General features: G+C 41.0%; 1 protein-coding gene across 1 annotated transcript in view; it reads right to left on the bottom strand.

Annotated features, from left to right (window-relative positions):
* smchd1 (structural maintenance of chromosomes flexible hinge domain containing 1) overlaps positions 1-21,570 on the bottom strand; it is a 250,877-nt gene that overhangs the window by 185,965 nt on the left and 43,342 nt on the right. Inside the window, exons 9-14 of the mRNA XM_072467902.1 lie at positions 20,421-20,511; positions 12,173-12,383; positions 7,705-7,822; positions 6,335-6,518; positions 3,946-4,143; positions 477-590 (exon numbers count right to left, since the gene is read on the bottom strand). Coding sequence (XP_072324003.1) covers positions 477-590; positions 3,946-4,143; positions 6,335-6,518; positions 7,705-7,822; positions 12,173-12,383; positions 20,421-20,511 — 916 coding nt within the window. The remainder of the gene's footprint in view (positions 1-476; positions 591-3,945; positions 4,144-6,334; positions 6,519-7,704; positions 7,823-12,172; positions 12,384-20,420; positions 20,512-21,570) is intronic.

Raw genomic sequence — 21,570 nt, 5'->3', positions numbered from 1 at the left:
TACGATGTCACCTTTACAGTTTCATGTTTTTACTTGTAAACTGATGTAATTATCAGCATTAGACTGTTTCTCTACAGAACTGTTCCTTTTCTAACAGATGCTGACTGACCTATTGAGTGGTTCCAGTATTTTTGGTGTTGATTTAAACAAATTGCGAGAGGTGTTTTTCAATAGAATTACATTGCCGAGAAAAGGAGGAAAGATCAGTTTCCCTTTGGCACAGTATTTGAGCTATCATTATAATAATAAATAGTGACTGTGCAGTGGACTGGAGACTTTTACTAAAAAGAGTTGGAACAATTTTAATTTGTTGTTTTATGCAATTGCTGATTGCCACACAAACATGGAATAACTTAAACTTTAAATATTTCCATTAGATAACCTTGAGAACCAAGGAAAAAGGATTAAACACAAAAATAAATGGATAAGATTAACTGAAGATTTGTCAGTACGTCGTTATTTCTAGCATCACTCACCACAGCTATTTGAACTTCTCCTCCAGTGGAATACACATCACCTTCATGGTCACCGTAAAGAAGAAAACGAACTATGCTTCCGTAAATTATTGGCAAGGTTTTGATAGTTTTAACCTGGAAAGAAAGACATCTTCTAAAGTTTATATCTTAAAAAGTATACAGAGAAACAGATAATTGAAACATTTTTTGCACGTACTTGCCCACAATGGCCTGGATTTCACTTGTTGCAAAGCTTGGATTTCCTTTCATGGCGTCAGTTTGAAACTGGTGCCAAGTCAAGATCTCCAAACACCCAGAAGCAGTGATGTCAAGGTCAGCAGCTAATCACCTTGAAGTGGTCTCAGATAGCAAGCCAGGAAGTAAAATGCACTTTATCCATCACTTTTCTTGAATGGCAGAATAAATGATTGGGCCATATACAGGGGATTAAAGTTGGAAGAAATACCAAACAATTTTTAAAAAATAAATCAAAAATGGAGAAACTTGACCTTCCACGGAGGAGGAGGAGGGGGGGGGGGTAAAGTATATTAGCATAGACAGAGGATTGGCTAACTGATAGAAGACAGTGGGATAGAAGACAGTGGGATAAGAGGAGATTTTCATGGTGGAAACCTGTAACTAGTGAAGTACCACAAGGATCTGTGCTGGGATCACAATTATTTACAATATATATGGATCTCTTGGGTGAATGAAGTGAATGCACTATTGTCCAGTTTACTGATGACACAAAAATAGATAGAAAGGCAAGTGGTGAGGTTGACACAGTCTACAGAGGGATATAGACAGATTAGATGAGTGGGCAAAAGCTTGGCAGATGGAAAATAATAAAGGAAAATGTGAAGTTATACACTTTGGAAGGAAGAATAGAGGAGCTGAATATTATCTCAAAGGAGTTAGGCGCAGAAAACTACAGCACAGAGGGATTTGGGAGTCTTCATGCATAAATCACAAAAAGCTAGTGTGGAAGTTCAGCAGGTAATTGAAAATCGCTTATTGTCACAAGTAGGCTTCAAATAAAGTTACTGTGAAAAGCCCCTAGTGGGAAGGCAAGCAGAATGTTAGCCGTTATTTCAAAGGAAACGGAGTATAAAAATAAGAAAGTCTGGCTAAAACTATACAAGGCCAGACCATACCTAGAATACAGTGAACAGCTCTGGTCCCCTTATCCAAGGAAAGATATAATAGCATTGGAGGCAGTCCAGACAAGGTTCACAAGGTTGATATTGGGTATGAAGGGATTTTTTTTTATTTTTTTTAAATGAGGAGTGGTTGAGTTGATTGGGTCTGTACTCATTGGAGTTTAGAAGAATGCGAGGTGATCTTATTGAGACATACGAGTCTCAAGGACCGAGACAGGGTAAATCCTGAGAGGATGTTTCTTCTTGTGAGTGAGTCTCGGACCAGAGGGCATAATCTCAGAGTAAAGAATCGTCCCATTAAGTCAGGTATGAGGAGGAATCTCTTCTCTCCGAGGGTAGTAAATCCGGGGAATTCTTTACTGTAGGGACTGGGTCGTTAATTATGTTCAAGGCTGAGATAGACAGTTTTATTTTAAATCGGCAAGGGAATCCAGGGTTATGGGGATATGGCAGGAAGGTGGAGTTGCGGATGATCACACTGAATGGTGGAACAAACCCGATGGGCTGAGTGGCCTACTTCTGCTCCTACGTCTTATGGTCTTACAAGTATAAAATTAGTTCCTCAGGGCCAGAGAAATTGTTCAGCAGTAATTACGACCTTAGTACATCATTAAAAACCCACATCTCATTAAATAAGGTGCAGCATCAACTGTATTTTTTACAGGAGGACTAAAAGCAATAAAGGCAGAATTCTCAACAGTTCAGCGAAATCTAATTGATAGCAGCCTGCGGGGGACTTCACCCTCTAGAGAAGCACAGGATCTCTAACAGCAACTTCTGCATTGTGCTGCATGTGTGCGGTTTACAGAAGTTGCTATTGGTTTTAGGGACATAATGGTAACAGTGGTGACAATTTCACCATCGGTACAGTCAGTCCAGGGCAATGCAATTACACTATTTAGCAAGTAAGCAACATTCAAGTAAATGTTTTGTCGCCAATATAAGAGCACCTTTTCAACTATACTAGTAAAACCATGCAATGCGCTGCCATGAAAAATATATGGTACAACCAGATTCATAAATGCAATTATGTATGGCCAAGTTACTGCAGTTAAGATGAATGCTGAAGTGTGTCTAGAAATGACTCAACAACAAAGTGAAATTTATTTTCCTGACATTTTGGTGAGAATTATTACCATTTGTTCTTAACGGCTTCAGTATCTGTGGGCCTTTAGGTAGATGTGATTGTTTAGGAGTTGTATTATTGATGAGGCTAGAACTGCTTTGTATCTCCAAGATGTGTCATTCATTCACAATTAAATGTACCTCTGGGGACCCAAGGAATTAGGGATGGATATTTATCTTCAGTATGCATGACTCCAATTATGGAGGTGGGGTGACTCCAGATGACCCTCAACACAAGCCAACAAAAGATTAATTTGGACTATTTCCAAATAAGGATGAGGGGAGTCAGAAATAGGGATATAAATGAGAAATTCTGATTCTTTGCTTGCAGTTATACCATGGTTTCAGCAGTATTATCTTTTGAGACAGCAGCACTCAAGGAATCTTGGGAATTTGAGGTCCTTACGAGTATATGTAATATCTTACTTAATACATTCTACTTGATGCATAAATACTAGTTGTTCGTACCTTGTTAGGTCAGGCACAACGGAGGACCCCATTGTGATAAATTAACAATTTGGAAATTTTAAAACCCCAGAAACAAATTGTTGACCCAAAGGGGCATTAAATAGTTTGTTTCAAAAACAGTGATGGTAAAGTAAAACTGACAGCACAAAGTTGAAATTTGGCAGATTCCAGATGCTAATGTACTGAATAAAAACAAATTCACTAACTTAATGAAACTATACATTTACAAGTTATAGTGAAATACAAATTATATGTAAGAAATCAACATTTCTTTGTTAAAAAGCAAATAATGCTGCACGAGTCTGATTAACTAATTTCTTGTGTATTTTAAATAAATATTTAAAACATTTTCTCACTGGGGTTAGATGGTCTCAAGAGGAAATACATCTCTTAACACCATTAATTCGTTTTTATGAAGTTTTTGTGACACCATAAAAATGAGCATCTATGAACAAGCTTTCTTTTTATTTTTAAAGAAATCTTGCAGTTATAGGCAGAGAACCCTACTAATTCCTGCCACTGGTTCCTCAATTGCTTCGTATGAATCAGTGTGATGAAAGGTCTTTGACCTGAATCATTCTGTTCTGCTATCCACAGATGCTGCCTGACCTGCAGAATATTTCCAGCATTCCCACCTTTATTGTATTTGCAATTCTTCACTAACAACGAGGTAGAGTAGCAGAAGTTGCTTTGAGGTCCTGAACAGTACTATTAATTTTCAATGTGTAGAAACTTACCAAGTGTCCTGCTTTGAAGGTTTTGCCATCCCACTCAATAGCTGCATATACAGCCCAAGGACTCTGCATTCTTTTAGATGGTAGATCGCTTCTTGTGATTGTGCCTTTATAAGAGCTGAACTTTATTTGCTTGTCATATTTCTCATGGCATTCTTTAAGCCACATAGTAAATTCTCGATCTATCTTCATTCTTTGCTCCTGAAAGAGGATTTTAAATTTCAAATAGGAATCAAAATGCACAAATAACTTCTGTATATTAGAAATTACTCACAGTACTGGGCAAGAAATTAGAGCTTTGGAAAAGGTACAAAGATTCATCAGAAAAACATCAAGGTTGTAAGGACATTAGGAGGAAATAAAAGAAAGCTGGCCTTATTCGTTGAAACAACAAAGATTATGGGGTTGTACAACAAAAGTTCAAACTTATGAAAGTTTTGAGTGATAAACGGTGAACTTTGATTCTACTGATTCGCGAGCTCCAAACAAGAGACACTGACTCAGGATTAGTGCTAGAAGAACAATGGGGAAATTGGAAGAAATATTCCTACAGTGTAATTATTCTTGGCCAAAAGTCAAGATCGCCATAGTTGAACAGGAGGCAAAATTTAGGTTGCAAGATATACAAATTCTAAAATACCACTAAATTGCAGTGGTATTGGGTGTTGGCAAAAGATGTACCAAACTCCAAAGAGGAGATGCATAAAAATGTCATACAGGAGCGTAAAACCTCAATTGCGCAAGATTGCCCAAGTCCAACCCTTTATTTAAGTAACCGTAAAGAATTATTAAACTAGAATAATTCTGATTTGAGACATTAAATGTCCACAGATATCTGAAACCGCAGCTCTGAATTATTAGAAAAACCACTTTAGCCAACAAAGCTAGTGAGAGAATTTTGTAAGCTAGAAGACCTGGCCCTCGGGTATTACTTTAGTGCGGAACCACCTGACGTGCCTCTAAGACCTTAAGTCAAGGAAAGAATGCTAATGGTTTTTACCCTCTTGGGACCTACACAGCAAACAGCTCAGGGCTTTTCATTTCCAGAAACACATTTTAGCAGATCATGTCACCACTTAGGTGCATGGGCAGCTGGCCCTGTATTTTAACACCAATGCATAGACATAGAAGACCATCGGTAAAAGCTACACATGGTCAGTAAGAGGGAGAACATCACATATTTCTTGCGCTACATGCTGCAATGGGTCACTGTCTGTGCGGAGTCTGCACATCCTCCCAGTGTGTGCATGGGTTTCCTCCGGGTGCTCCGGTTTCCTCCCACAGTCCAAAGATGTGCAGATTAGGTGGATTGGCCATGATAAATTGCCCTTAGTGTCCAAAATTGCCCTTAGTGTTGGTTGTGGTTACTGGGTTATGGGGATAGGGTGGCGGTGTTGACCTTGGGTACGGTGCTCTTTCCAAGGTGCAGACTCGATGAGCCGAATGGCCTCCTTCTGCATTGTAAATTCTATGATTCTATGATTTGAGTTTACTGATCTGTGGAAGGGGAGACCAGATGGTGGTCAAAACCATCAAGTTAATTACCGTAGTCCTCAATGACAAATTCTGAAGGCCTACTGGCTAGTATTCAAACATCAAATATAGCAATATCGCTTTTAAAATTTGAAATTTGATAATGGTGGTGGTATTGGACAGTCGGTACTGAGACTTAATAAGGTACCAGGACAGGATGGGATGCATCCAAGGATATTAAAAATAAAGAGTAGAAACTGCAGAAACATTGGTCCTAATTTCTAGTCTTCCTTAGACCAGAGTGGTGGCAGAGGCCTGGTGAATTGCAAGTGTTACACTCTGCAGAAAGGTAAAGATAAACCCAGCACGCCAGTCAGCTTAACCTCAGCAGAGGAAAAACTTCTAGAATTGTTAACCCACGACAAAATGAACAGTCACATGGACAATGCAAGTTAAGGAAAGCCAGCACAAATGTGTTAAAGGCAAATATTATTTGACTAACTTGCTTGGGTTTTAAGGTGGACTGATGAGGGTAACACTGTTGATGTGATGCATATGGACTTCCAGAAAACATTTGGTAAAGTGCCACACTACAGTAGGTGGAATTTCATTCAATCAGGCTGGAACAAAGCCTACATACCTGACATCTCACTACCATTGAAATTGCTTTTTTGGGGGTTTTGTTTGTTTTATTATTTTATTCCTGTTATTTATCAATATATTTCACAATTACTTTTGTCTTATATAGTTTATAAATCCTTAATAAAAACATTTTTTTAAAAAAACATTTATATCAGTGGCGCTCCCGCTTCACCTTAATGTAATTGTTATGTCAGTCGGCAACTTATATTTGCATAAAAACTGAACTACAGACAATTCTATTTCCTTGACCAATTAAAAACAAATTAGGTTTCTTTACCTGCCCATTCACAACACGTGTGAAAAGTGTGTTCTTATCTTTCAGCTTCAGTTCTAAATCCATGAATGTCAACTTGTTGGTGCTGACCTGAAATTTATCATTGGTGAAAAGTACACCCGAGATCCTGTTGTAACATTCCAGAGCCACCAGTCCTCTTTTCTTGGGAGGCGCACAAAATTCAAAACTAGAAAAGTAAGGATTATTGTCGAGTATTTCTGTAAATATGACATGCAGGTTACAGAATAAGCATTATAACTTTATATAATTCCGCCACTGTATGAAGAGGCTGTGAATAAGTTATTTTGAAGCTGTGGTTTATTATTTAAACCCTTATTTATGATTTGACGTTTCCGTTACTTGGGGGGGGGGGGGGGGGGAAGAGAGAAGTAGAAGAGAAATGTGCACCAAAAACCGTGTGTGGAATTTGCAATAAAAGACATACAACAATCAGTCATGGGAGTACCCCTTTAAGAAATGTTTTTGTCTTATCACATAGCTTCAGTGATGTCATTGTGTGGGTGGAGCTGGGCTGTGGCTCTAGGAGTTGGTTTTACTTTCGCTTTGAGTTTGAACTGGTTTTGTTCTGCAGACTGAAATAAGTTTTTTTCCCCCCCACTATCTGCATTTTAAAAGCTGTTTTCAGACCGCTTGATAACTTGAAAAGAAATAACTGTTTTCTGGAAGAAATTCAAACCTGCTGTTTTGGAAAGGAAACAGGAGCAGCCATACCAGGTCTTGAGTGCTATGTGCTGGGCCACCCCTTTGAAAAGGGTTTTCTGATTCATGGGATCTTGTTATTAAATTGGAACAGCTAAAAGGGGGAATTTATTAAGGGTTATACAAAGAGTACTGTAGCTGTGTGGGGTATTTATGTTGGTAGTTGATAAAAATGCTTACTGCGTGTGTTTATAAAAATGTTAACTAAATTCGTAGAATAAACTTTGTTTTTGATTAAAGTGCTTAAGGCCTCTGTTGAATAACACCTGAAAGGCAGCCTTTGTGCTCATCGTAACCAAAATTAATAAACAGTTGTAGGTCAGGTGAACTCCATGATATACTTTGGAGATTTCTAAACCCTGGCCAATAACAATTCCTATTGTAAATGGCAACACAAAAATAATGGCGGGAAAAATGTGCAATATTACTGATAAATGAGAGTCTCAAATCAGGATGGAATTGGTTGCAATGACCTTCCATCAAATAGTCTGAAAACACTCACTGTAAAGGCTCCTTGGAAATAATGGACATGTTATCAAAAGAAGCCCTACTATCTGCAGAATCACAGCGAGCAAAGGTATTTAAGGACTAAGAGGAAAAGGCAAAAAAAATAATTACAAAACAAATAACTAAATTAGTACACTTGATCTTACTCTTCCACTGTTGTGTAGGGTATCAATCTTCCATTCCAAAAGCATTCAAATATTGGCCTTTTTCCTCTAGCCCCTTTATCAACAGAATAGCAGTCTTCATCATCATCCTCAGTCGTATCTAAAAATAGACATACAAAATCAGTTGAAAAACAGATGAAGCATTATTTCTCCCCATGCTATTCTCCAGCTACTACTCAAGGTGTGCTTAACTGCACACATCATTTACTATTTAAACAAATCTAACATATTTGCAAATATACAATTCAAATATAAAACAAAAAAGAGTAGCTACGGTAAATATTGGTCCTTTAGAGGATGAGAAGGGAGGTTTAATAATGGGAGATGAGGAAATTGCTGAGGAACTGAACAGGTTTTTTGGGTCGGTCTTCACAGTGAAAGACACAAATAACATGCCAGTGACTGATGGAAATGAGGCTATGACATCTGAGGACCTTGAGATGATGGTTATCACTAAGGAAGTAGTGATGGGCAAGCTAATGGGGCTAAAGGTAGACAAGTCTCCTGGCCCTGATGGAATGCATCCCAGAGTGCTAAAAGAGATGGCTAGGGAAATTGCAAATGCACTAGTGATAATTTACCAAAATTCACTAGACTCTGGGATGGTCCTGGCGGATTGGAAATTAGCAAACGCGACACCACTGTTTAAAAAAGGAGGTAGGCAGAAAGCTGGTAATTATAGGCCAGTTAGCTTAACTTCGGTAGTAGGGAAAATGCTGGAATCTATCATCAAGGAAGAAATAGCGAGGCATCTGGATGGAAATGTTCCCATTGGGCAGACGCAGCATGGGTTCATAAAGAACAGGTCATGCCTAACTAATTTAGTGGAATTTTTTGAGGGCATTACCAGTGCGGTAGATAACAGGGAGCCAATGGATGTGGTATATCTGGATTTCCAGAAAGCTTTTGACAAGGTGCTACACAAGATTGCTGCATAAGATAAAGATGCATTGTATTAAGGGTAAAGTAGTAGCATGGTTAGAGGATTGGTTAATTAATAGAAAGCAAAGAGTGGGGATTAATGGGTGTTTCTCTGGTTGGCAATCAGTAGCTAGTGGTGTCCCTCAGGGTTCAGTGTTGGGCCTACAATTGTTCACAATTTACATAGATGATTTGGAGTTGGGGACCAAGTGCAATGAGTCCAAGTTTGCAGACGACACTAAGATGAGTGGTAAAGCAAAAGTGCAGAGGATACCGGTAGTCTGCAGAGGGATTTAGATAGGCTAAGTGAATGGGTTAGGGTCTGGCAGATGGAATACGATGTTGACAAATGTGAGGTTATCCATTTAATAGCAAACGGGCTATTATTTAAATGATAAAATATTAAAAGATGCCACTGTGCAGAGAGACCTGGGTGTGCTAGTGCATGAGTCGCAAAAAGTTGGTTTACAAGTGCAACAGGTGATTAAGGCGGCAAATGGAATTTTGTCCTTCATTCCTAGAGGGATGGAGTTTAAGACTAGGGAGGGTATGCTGCAATTGTGTACGGTGTTAGTGAGGCCACACCTGGAGTATGGTGTTCAGTTTTGGTCTCCTTACCTGAGAAAGGATGTACTGGTGCTGGAGGGTGTGCAGAGGAGATTCACTAGGTTAATCCCAGAGCTGAAGGGGTTGGATTACGAGGAGAGGTTGAGTAGACTGGGACTGTACTCATTGGAATTTAGAAGGATGCGGGGGGATCTTATAGAAACGTATAAAGTTATGAAGGGAATAGATGAGATAGATGCGGGCAGGTTGTTTCCACTGGCGGGTGAAAGCAGAACTAGGGGCCATAGCCTCAAAATAAGGGGAAGTACATTTAGGACTGAGCTTGGGAGGAACTTCTTCACCCAAAGGGTTGTGAATCTATGGAATTCCTTGCCCAGTGAAGCAGTAGCGGCTCCTTCATTAAATGTTTTTAAGATAAAGATAGATAGTTTTTTGATGAATAAAGGGATTAAGGGTTATGGTGTTCGGGCCGGAAAGTGGATCGGAGTCCAAAAAAGGTCAGCCATGATCTCATTGAATGGCGGAGCAGGCTCGAGGGGCCAGGTGGCCTACTCCTGCTCCTAGTTCTTATGTTCTTATAAATATGAATTCAAGATCTTGTAATTAGCTTCAACACTCAAAAAAGCATAATTGCAAAGGCATAATTGCAAAAACAAGTCTCGAACATCACTGTTTATGACACCTATAGTATAATGTAACATGGAAAGCATACGAATTAGATTGCCACAGATGCGACGATCTAATAGAAAACTGAAAAGGAAACATAAAATGTAGCACCCAATGGGCAAATTCTTCAGATTAATACACACATTCTCCTTTCTTTGGAATCTTCAATGCAAACTCTTTGAAAAAACATTATTTATTAGTGTTAATATTTCCTGTCAAACACAGGCTCATGGTAGGGGTGGGGTTAATATATTGGGGTGGGGTTAATTTATTTGCATGGAGTTAATGATCAGAAAACAGAGTCGGAATAAATGGGTCATTTTCAGGTTGGCCGACTAACTGGTGGAGTACCACCAAGATCAATGCTTAGGCCTCAGCTATTTATAACTTATATCAGTGACTTAAAAGAGACCAATCTTAATGTATCAGTGTTTGCTGATTCAAAGTATGTGGGGAGGATGCAAAGAGTCTGCAAAGAGGTGTAGACAGGTTAAATGAGTGGAACATGACAAGAACATGGTTGATGAAATATAATGTGGGAAAATGTGAAGTTAGAAAAGTAATATTTTTACAATCGTGCAAGTTTGGGAAATGTTGGTATTCAGAGGTATTAAATGGCACAAATTATAGGCAGTCAACATGAAGGTACACCAAGCTATTAGAAAGGCAAATGATATATCAGCATTTCTTAAAAACGGAGGATAATAATAATCGCTTATTGTCACGAGTAGGCTGTGAAAAGCCCCTAGTCGTCACATTCCAGCGGCTGTTCGGGGAGACTGGTACGGGAATTGAACCCACGCTGCTTGCATTGTTCAATATGTCAAGCCAGCGATTTAGCCCACTCTGCTAAACCAGCCCCAAGGGGTAAAGTAGTCTTAATGTAATTATACTCAGTACAATTTTGGTCTCCTTACCCAAGAAACAATATACTTGCCTTATGAGTGAAACAAAGATTCGCTAGTCTGACTCCTGGGATAATGGTGTTGTTTTATAAAAACAGATGAGTAGACTTGTCCTACATGCCCTAGACTTCAAAAAGAGAGGAGATCGAAGTTCCTCCGGAGCTTGACAGGAAAGATCTTGAGAAAATATTTTCCCTGACTAGAGAATTTAAAAAAGAGGGGTCAATCAGAGAAAAGGGGGTAAATAATTTAGGACTGAGTTGAGGAGAAATCTCTTCACTGAAGATTGTGAATCCTTGGAATTTCCCAAAGAGGTGTGGATGATCAATCATTGAGTATATTCAAGACAGAGGTCAAGAGAATTTTGAGGGCTTGGTACAATTCACACCTCTTTGACCTGGGGTTACCCCATCTCTGGATCTGTAAAGATTTAATCACCTGCTAATGCTCGCATTCCAAGCATTGTTTGGCATCTTTGAATTTGTCTATATATGTGTTTCTGGAACAGACCTCTTCATTCACCTGAGGAAGGAGCAGCGCTCCGAAAGCTAGTGACATCGAAACAAGCCTGTTGGACTTTAACCTGGTGTTGTAAGACTTCGTACTGTGCTCACCCCAGTCCAACGCCGGCATCTCCACATCAAGAGAATTTTGGATAAGGGAACCGTGAGATATGGAGACGGTGAGGGAAGGTGGTGTTGAGGTGGATCAATCAAGATGTTATTAAATGATGGAAGAGGATCAAAACTCCTGCTCTTATTTCTTGCTGGTTTTGCACAGGGGCTGGTTTAGGACAGGGCTAAAGAGCTGGCTTTGAAAGCAGACCAAATCAGGCCAGCAGCACGGTTCAATTCCCGTACCAGCCTCCCCGAACAGGTGCCGGAATGTGGCGACTAGGGGTTTTTCACAGTAACTTCATTTGAAGCCTACTTGTGACAATAAGCGATTTTCATTCATTTGTATTCTTAGGGAACTTAAATATCGATCTCTAAAATATGTTACAACTTAAACTCAGCATGGGTTACTTTCATCATTAAAATGGCGAACTAGTAAAATGAATTTCTGTAATGGTAAAATCGTTAGAGAATTGCTGACTGGGATTTAGTAGTTTCATAAACTCTTTCAATCTTCATCGCACAAAAACAAATTAGGGCTGTACATGTATATACAAGACTATAAATTAGCTGGGTTGGGGGTGGGAATGGTGGAAGAGAGAAGAAGCAAAAGTTCTGATCAACATATAATGCGGCAATGCATGTAACTTTCTTCCTTTCCTCTTGAAATTTACAAATTCAAGATCTCTGCTTAAACACAGTTGGAAAATTAAGAAAGCCTCTTCACTCCCACCATTTGAATCAGTTCAAGTCATCCACTTCAAGTAGTTTGCTTACTGAATGGACAGCTAACATCTTCAGGGTATGTTTCTTTATCATATAGGAAAGGATGATAACGTATCACTCCCTCTACAACTCCTTCTCCTTCAACGTGCGCTTTAAATTCAAAGCAGTCTGCAGCAGTGTTGATGAAGAGAGTCTGCATGTCGTCTTTTATCTCCCTTAGATTCACAATCTTAGGGACTTTTCCCTTCTCAAACATTGAGATCTAATAAAAATAGGGACATTAAAAGGAATATTAGACCAGTAAACACAATTAAGGTCACATTATCAGATCTACTTAAAAAAGAGAACATTTTCACTTAGCATGTTCTATTCTTTACTATAATCTTCCTGTATTTTTAAAATTACACAGAAACTATAAGTGTTAATGGTAAATCAGGAGAACGAGTTTGGAGTTTAATGAACCATTTTTATATGGCTCCAACAGTAAATTTAAAAAAACGTACCTACTTACCTTAAATAAGATTGAATTTATTGCTGGTGTTTATTTTTCCAGTCCTCCCATGATAAATATAAGTTCAATTATGATTATAGTGCAAGATTACTCCCAACTCAAACTAAAATCCAAAAGTATGTTGGATTAATAATTCAAGGGAAAACTTTGACATGGGTTAAATTCACTTAATGCCCCCAATCATTACAAGTGACTGGTCTTTCCCATTTGTTTAATAGAGGCAAGACAAATTTAACAAAAATTCTGTTAAAATTGTTAATTTTGCAATTAGATTCCTGTAATTATTTAACTGAACTAATGTGAACGCTGAAGCAAATTACAACAATTACAACGTGACCAAGTTTCATTATCAGAATTAGTTTTAAAACACAGACTGGTTATAAAGAATGTGACAATCTCTGAGGGAGGAGGATGAACAGCGAGAGGTTGTGGTCCGTATCAGTACCAACGACATAGGGTAAAAGAGGGATGAAATCATATTTTAGGAAGTTAGGAATGAGACTGGCAAGCAAGTCCCAGTGCCATGCATCGCTGAATGCAGAAACAGAATAGAGGTGAACATGTGATTGCCCGGATGGCGCAGGAGGGAGATCCTTAGATTCCGGCAATAACTAGTTCTGGGGGAGGGGAGACCTCTACAGACCCAATAGGTTGGACCAAACAGAGCCAGGGCAATGTTCTTGTGGAGCAGTTTACTAGTATTATTGGGGATAGTTTAAACTAATTTAGCAGTGGCCTGAGAACCCGGATGTAGCATTAGGAAGGATAAGAGTGCAAAGGATTGGGAGATGCATATAGCATTTAACTAAGAAATACTGAGGTGGACTCACATGATAAGGGAATGCAATAAGTTTTAAATTAAGTTTATAGGCGTGTATCTAGATAAAACTGGTGAACTGTAGGTGCAAATAACCACATTGCAATATAATGTTGTGACAAATACAGAAAACTGGCTCAATGAAAGGCAGGACCGGATACCAATTCTTCTTGGATACAAGGTGTTCAGGAAAGAAAGGAGATGGATTGGGCAGAGTGATCAAGAATATTTTAGTACTGGAGAGACAGGGGGCGAAATTCTCCCCCAACGGCGCGATGTCCGCCGACTGGCGCCAATCAGACGGGCATCGCGCCGGCCCAAAGGTGCGGAATGCTCCGCATCTTTGGAGGCCGAGCTCCAACATTGAGGGGCTAGGCCGACGCCGGAGGGATTTCCGCCCCGCCAGCTGGCAGAAATGGCGTTTGTTGCCCCGCCAGCTGGCGGAAATGGCGTTTGTTGCCCCGCCAGCTGGCGCGGAAATGCAGCGCATGCGCGGGAGCGTCAGCCGACAGTTTCCCGCGCATGCGCAGTGGGGAGAGTCTCTTCCGCCTCCGCCATGGTGGAGGCCGTGGCGGAGGCGGAAGGGAAAGAGTGCCCCCACGGCACAGGCCCGCTCGCGGATCGGTGGGCCCCGATCGCGGGCCAGGCCACCGTGGGGGCACCCCCCGGGGTCAGATCGCCCCGCGCCCCCCCCACCCCCCCCCAAGGAACCCGGAGCCCGCCCATGCCGCCTGGTCCCACCGGTAAATACCAGCTTTGATTTACGCCGGCGGGACAGGCAATCTCTGGGCAGGGCTTCGGCCCATCCGGGCCGGAGAATTGAGCGGGGGGTCCCGCCAACCGGTGCGGCCCGATTCCCGCCCCCGCCCAATCTCCGGTACCGGAGACTTCGGCGGGGGCAGTATTCACGGCGGCCAATGGCCATTCTCCGACCCGGCGGAGGGTCGGAGAATGACGCCCAGGATGTCCCGGAGGGGTCAAGGAATCAATTTATTTGGTCAGGGGTAAAAAAACAAATAATAATAATACTATTACACTAGTGGCTGTATTCTATATGCCACCAAGTATAGAGGGTTTATTTTCAGCCAAATTACAGAGAGGATCAAAAACGATAAAGTAATGATAGTGGAGAATTTCAATTATCTTAATGTAGAGTGGGATACTAATATTGTAAAAGGCAGAGAGGGGGGAAGAGTTTAAATGTGTTCAGCAAAGTTTTCAACATCATTACGCTTCCGGTCCAACAAGGAAGGAAGCATTGCTGGATCCGGTTCTGGAGAAATGTGGGAGAAGTGTATCAAGTGTCAGCAGAGAAAATTTTGGGGATGATGATACTAGTGTCATAAAGTTTAAATTATCCATGGAAAAGAACAAGGAGCAATCCAAATGTCAGTGGGTGAGAATAGATTTGTCCCAGGTAAACTGGAATCAACAACTGGCAGACATAAGAACATAAGAATTAGGAACAGGAGTAGGCCATCTGGCCCCTCGAGCCTACTCCGCCATTTAATGAGATCATGGCTGATCTTTGTGGACTCAGCTCCACTCTCCGGCCTGTACACCATATCCCCGAATCCCTTTATTCTTTAGAAAGGCATCTATCTTTTTCTTAAAAACGTTTAAAGAAGGGGCCTCAACTTCTTCACTGGGCAAGGAATTCCAGAGATTCACAACCCTTTGGGTGAAGAAGTTCCTCCTACACTCCGTCCTAAATCTACCTCCCCTTATTTTGAGGCTATGCCCCCTAGTTCTGCTTTCCCCGACCAGTGGAAACAACCTGCCCGCATCTATCCTATCTATTCCCTTCATAATTTTATATGTCTCAATAAGATCCCCCCGCATCCTTCGAAACTCCAATGAGTACAGTCCCAGTCTACTCAACCTCTCGTCATAATCTAATCCCCTCAACTCTGGGATCGACCTAGTGAATCTCCTCTGCACTCCCTCCAGTGCCAATATGTCCTTTCTCAGGTAAGGAGACCAAAACTGAACACAATACTCCAGATGCGGCCTCACCAACACCCTATACAATTGCAGCATAACCTCACTAGTCTTGAACTCCATCCCTCTAGCAATGAAAGACAAAACTCGATTAGCCTTCTTAATCACCTGTTGCATCTGCACACCAACTTTTTGCGACTCGTGCACCAGCACACCCAGGTCCCTCTGCACAGCAGCATGTTTTAACATCTTACCGTTTAAATAATAATCCATTCTGCTGTTATTCCTCCCAAAATGGATAGCCTCACAATTGGCAACATTGAATTCCATCTGCCAGACCCTAGCCCATTCACCTAACCTATCCAAATCCTTCTGCAGACTTCCGGTATCCTCTGCACTTTTTGCTTTACCACTCATCTTAGTATCGTCTGCAAACTTTGACACATTGCACTTGGTCCCCAACTCCAAATCGTCTATGTAAATTGTGAACAACTGCGGGCCCAACACTGATCCTTGAGGGACCCCACTAGTTACAGGTTGCCAACCAGAGAAACACCCATTTATCCCCACTCTCTGCTTCCTGTTAGTTAACCAATCCTCTACCCATGCTACCACTTTACCCTCAATGCCATGCATCTTTAGTTTATGCAGCAACCTTTTGTGTGGCACCTTGTCAAAGGCTTTCTGAAAATCCAGATATACCACATCCATTGGCTCTCCGTTATCTACTGCACTGGTAACGTCCTCAAAAAATTCTACCAAATTAGTCAGACACGACCTACCCTTTGTGAACCCATGCTGCGTCTGCCCAATGGGACAATTTCCCTCCAGGTGCCCCGCTATTTCCTCCTTAATGATAGATTCCAGCATTTTTCCTACAACCGAAGTTAAGCTTACCGGCCTATAATTACCCACTTTCTGCCGACCTCCTTTTTTAAACAGTGGTGTCACGTTTGCTACTTTACAATCCTCTGGGACCACCCCAGAGTCTAGTGAATTTTGGTAAATTATCACTAGTGCATTTGCAATTTCCCTAGCCATCTCTTTTAACACTCTGGGATGCATCGCATCAGGGCCAGGAGACCTGTCTACCTTTAGCCCCATTAGCTTGCCCAATACTGCCTCCTTAGTGATTACAATCATCTCAAGGTCCTCACCTATCATATCTTTATTTCCATCAGTCACTGGCATGTTATTTGTGTCCTCCACTGTGAAGACTGACCCAAAAAACCTGTTCAGCTCCTCAGCCATTTCCCCGTCTCCTATTATTAAATCTCCCTTCTCATCTTCTAAAGGACCAATATTTACCTTAGCCACTCTTTTTTGTCTTATATATTTGTAGAAGCTTTTACTATCTGCTTTTATGTTCTGAGCCAGTTTGCTTTCATAGCCTACCTTACTCTTCCTTATAGCTTTTGTAGTAGCTTTCTGTTGTCCCCTAAAGACTTCCCAGTCCTCTAGTCTCCCACTAATTTTTGCCACTTTGTATGTTTTTTCCTTCAATTTGATACTCTCCCTCACCTCCTTGGATATCCACGGTCGATTTTTCCCCTTTCTACCATCTTTCTTTTTTGTCGGTATGAATCTTTTCTGAACACTGTGAAAGATTGCTCGGAAGGTTCTCCACTGTTCCTCAACTGCTTCACCATGAAGTCTTTGCTCCCAGTCTACCTTAGCTAGTTCTTCTCTCATCCCATTGTAATCGCCTTTGTTTAAGCATGATGTGGAGATGCCGGCGTTGGACTGGGGTGAGCACAGTACGAAGTCTTACAACACCAGGTTAAAGTCCAACAGGTTTGTTCCGAAAGCTAGTGACATCGAAACAAACCTGTTGGACTTTAACCTGGTGTTGTAAGACTTCGTACTTTGTTTAAGCACAAAACACTAGTGTTTGATTTTACCTAGTCATTCTCCAACTGTATTTTAAATTCCACCATATTGTGGTCGCTCCTTCCAAGAGGATCCCAAACTATGAGATTATTAATCAATCCTGCCTCGTTATACAGGACCAGATCTAGGACCACTTGTTCCCTTGTAGGTTCCATTACATACTGTTCCAGGAAATTATCCCGGGCACATTCTATAAACTCCTCCTCAAGGCTGTTTAATACCAACCTGGTTAAACCAATCGATATGCAGATTAAAATCTCCCATGATAACCGCTGTACCATTTCTACATGCATCCGTTATTTCTTTGCTTATTGCCTGCCCTACCATCCTGTTTCTATTTGGTGGCCTATAGACTACTCCTATCAGTGACCTTTTCGCCTTACTATTCCTGATTTCCACCCAAATTGATTCAACCTTGTCCTCCATAGCACCAATATCATCCCTTACTATTGCCCAGATGCCATCCATAAACAACAAAGCTACACCACCGCCCTTACCGTCCATTCTATCCTTTCGTATAGTCTGATACCCAGACAGAACAATGCCTTTAAAAAGTTTGGATACAATTAGAGGTACATTCCCATGATGGGGAGGAAATGTAGAGCAACCAAAGCCAGAGCTCCCTGGACGACAAGAGAGATAGTTGAAGGAAGGAAACGTGCATGTCACATATCAGGTTGATAACACCAATGAGAGCAAGGTTGAATATACAAATCTCTGACTGGAAGTGGGAACAACAGAGAAGCAACGAGATCAAAAGTGACTGGCAGCTAATATAAAAGGAAATCCAAAAGTATTTTATATGCATGTAAAATGAAAGGAGGGGTGCAGTTAATCATGGATCTACACATGAAAGCAGAAAGCATGACTGAGATACTAAATGAGTACTTTGCTTTTGTCTTTACCAAGGAAGAAGATGCTGCCAAAGGCATAGTGAAAGATACTCAATGGGTTAAATCGATGAAGAGGTTATTACAAAGGTGAGTGTACTCAAGTCAGCCGGACTGCATCAATGGTTACCTTAACGTCCTTGGATACGAAGGGTGGAAGTTACACAAATATTGGTTTTAATTTTCCAAGTCTCCTCAGATACAGAGGTGCTGCTATAGGACCGGAGATTTGCAATTTTTACAACCTTCATAAAAGGGTAAAAGAATATGGCCAGCATAGAGATGATAGTCCAAGGCAAACTTAAGTCACTTAAACAAGTGTGCATTAATTAACGACAGCCCAGCCTGGATTTATTGAGGATAAATTTTGTCAAAGTAACTTGTCTGAGTTTTTTTTAATGGCGTAACATAGATAGCTGGATGAGAGTAATGCGATATATATGGACTTCCTAAAGGTGTTTGATAAAGTTCCACATAATAAACTTCCCAGCAAAATGGAAGCCGATGGAAGGAGAAAGTGGCAGCATAGATACAAAGTTGACTAAATGACAGAAAACAAAGTGGTGAACAGTTGTTTTTGAGACTGGAGGGATGTGTTCAGTGAAGTTCCCCAGATAATACAATCCCCACAGTGCAGAAGGAGGCCATTCGGCCCTTTGAGTCTGCACCGGCCCTCCAAAAGAGCACCCTACCCAGGCCCACACCCCCACCCTCTCCCCATAACCCCACCTAACCTGCACATCTTTGGACTGTGGGAGGAAGCCGGAGCATCCGGAGAAGCCATGCAGATACACGGAGAGAACGTGCAAACCCCACACAGTCAATTCAAAGCCGGAATCGAACCCGGGTCCCTGGCACTGAGGCAGCAGTGCTAACCACTGTGCGGCTGATGTAGATTAAGAGCTGATGTAGATTGTAGATGGACAAGCTGAGCTGCCCTTGCAGGGAGCCAGTGCATTCATAAGAGACTGAAAGACCTCCTTTTGTGCTGTAACCAGTTCATGATTCTGTGAATTGCTGAAAAAAAATTAGACATGCTGCCAGAGCTTTATGTCTTGTCAAATTTCAACGGGAGCAACAATTTATACTGCAATCCCTTTTTTCAGCAATACTAAAGTTATTTGCTATTTATTCCTTCACAGGATGCAGGCACCACTAGCTAAGCCAGCATTTATTGACTATCCTGAAGTGCTCAAGTGATTCATTGATTTTACTTCATGTCCTTCACATTGTAGGTTCAGGAACTCTCGCAATATAGTTCCTTGCTCTCACATCACAACCAAAACATTTCTAAGAAAAATAGCAAAAAAGTACCTAATAAATAGATTTGCAACACAAAATAACATGATAATTGAAAAACTGATGATTTGCAATAAGCACTGTTGAATCCAAAATGTTGACTTGAAAATAAAATGACAAGAAACTGGGAAGAACGAGAGGTCTTAAATGCACCACTCTTTTCAACTACAAAAACTAAAGTTAAATACGTTTTAGAATGAAGCTACCCCAAATGATTGTCTCTCAAATGAATAAACAAAGTAATCTGCCAGAACTTTAATTTTGTTCTTCCTCCCCTCCACTCTATCAATGGCATAAAACACATCACATTTTCACTTTCCTTCCATTCTGAAGAGTCATATTTGACTCAATGGGGAGTGGGAAATTGGGCGAGACGGGGGCATGGCGGTATGTCATCAGTTTCGCAGTCCCGTGGTACAGGCTGATGTTCTGGCACATGAGCTCAAATTCCTCTGCGGCAGCTGGTGAAATTTTCAATTGAAACATTCACAAGGGCATTAGTTGATTGTTCAACAAGAAACATTGTGCAGGGTTATGCATCAAATCATAATACTCAGTTGGTGCAGACATGATAGGCCGAATGGCGTTCTACTGCACTGTAACAATTATAGAACTACAGAACCCCTACAGTGAAGATGGCCATTCAGCCAATCGAGTCTGCACCAACGTTCAGAAAGAGCACCTTATCCAGGTCCACTCCTCCGCCCTATCCCTGTAACCCCACCTAACCGTTGGACATTAAGGGGCAATTAAGCATGGCCAATCCACCTAACCTGCACATCTTTGAATTGTAGGAGGAAAAACCTCGTTCTCTCCACGGGTGCTCTAGACCGTAGTATTGCCACAGATGACTATTTCCAACATTTTGTTTTTATTTCAGATTTTCAGCATCTAGTGTTTTGCTTGTATTTAAGCGTTCAAAGAGATCCCATAAAAATAAATATAATTTACCTCAATTTCAATGTTGTTAAAGGGTACAGCTTCTTTAGCAACTGTCATATCATTTCCTTTAGGTCCATGAATATAGTAGTGGTATATGTGGCTAAATAAAGCAAAAATATTAACATTTTTCATGATATTGAAACTGACAGTAATCCCATAATAGTTTCAGAGTTAAAGTATATAATCCATGTGAAATGTATAAGTCAAAATCCTTTAATAACTACCAAGCCATTAGGTCAGTCTGCTTACAAGATCTGATCCTTGGTTATTCCTTCAGATTTTTCATCCAAGGATTAGGTAATAAATCAACTTGATCTAATTTTTAACAAAGTTAACATTTAACTTATGAACAAGCATGGCAATTGTTTGATGAATAGAAGGATAGTAGCACAATATAACTTCAACAAATAGATCTTTTAAAAAATATCCCATTTCAGCTTCAAGGGATTGTCCTGAAAGAAATTTAACTGGCCATCATTTCAGGGTGCAGACAGATTCCTTAAGTCTTAAAACATTGGCCCAAGCATGACAGCAAAACTAACATATCCAGCTAGGAAGCATGGCAGGGCTCGGGAAGGGCAAGAAGAAGAGAGACACCGAGGAAGGGAGAGGACTGATTAGGAGAATGATGTCTCCAGGAGAGAGAGGGAGAGATGAGGAAAGGTGTGGGCAATAGGTAACACTGCTCAATTCCACACTTGCAACTTATTTACGACTTCCCAACTCTTCTTAAAAAATTGATTTTTTTTCTTTCCTGGACCTAGCTTTAGAGTTTACAAACTACTGCTGGAACAACAAGAACCAAACAAAAAAAGTCAAATGCTTTCTATTGGCTTTCAACCTCTTTTATATGTGTCCAATAAATTATGTTGGGAGCAACTGAGATCTGAGTTAAAAGGGAAAAAATTGTGCGAAAAATTCGTTGGCGTCATTCTCCGACCCCCCAGCGGGTCGGAGAATGGCCGTTGGCCGCCGTGAATTCCACCACCGCCGCCCTCCAAAGTCTCCGAAGGGAGAAAATACGGCGGGGCGTTGATAGCGCCGCAGACGTCAGAGAATGGCACGGGTGGGCACAAGGCAGCCGATTTTGGGCCTGCCGATATTCTCCCGTCCAGATGGGCCGAAGTCCTGTCGACGTGATGACGGGTCACGTCAACGT

The sequence above is a fragment of the Scyliorhinus torazame genome, chromosome 11 (genome assembly GCF_047496885.1).
Source record: "Scyliorhinus torazame isolate Kashiwa2021f chromosome 11, sScyTor2.1, whole genome shotgun sequence".
NCBI lineage: Eukaryota > Metazoa > Chordata > Chondrichthyes > Carcharhiniformes > Scyliorhinidae > Scyliorhinus > Scyliorhinus torazame.
Note: the sequence above shows the minus strand (reverse complement) of the source record. Positions and strands in the feature narration are given on the sequence as shown.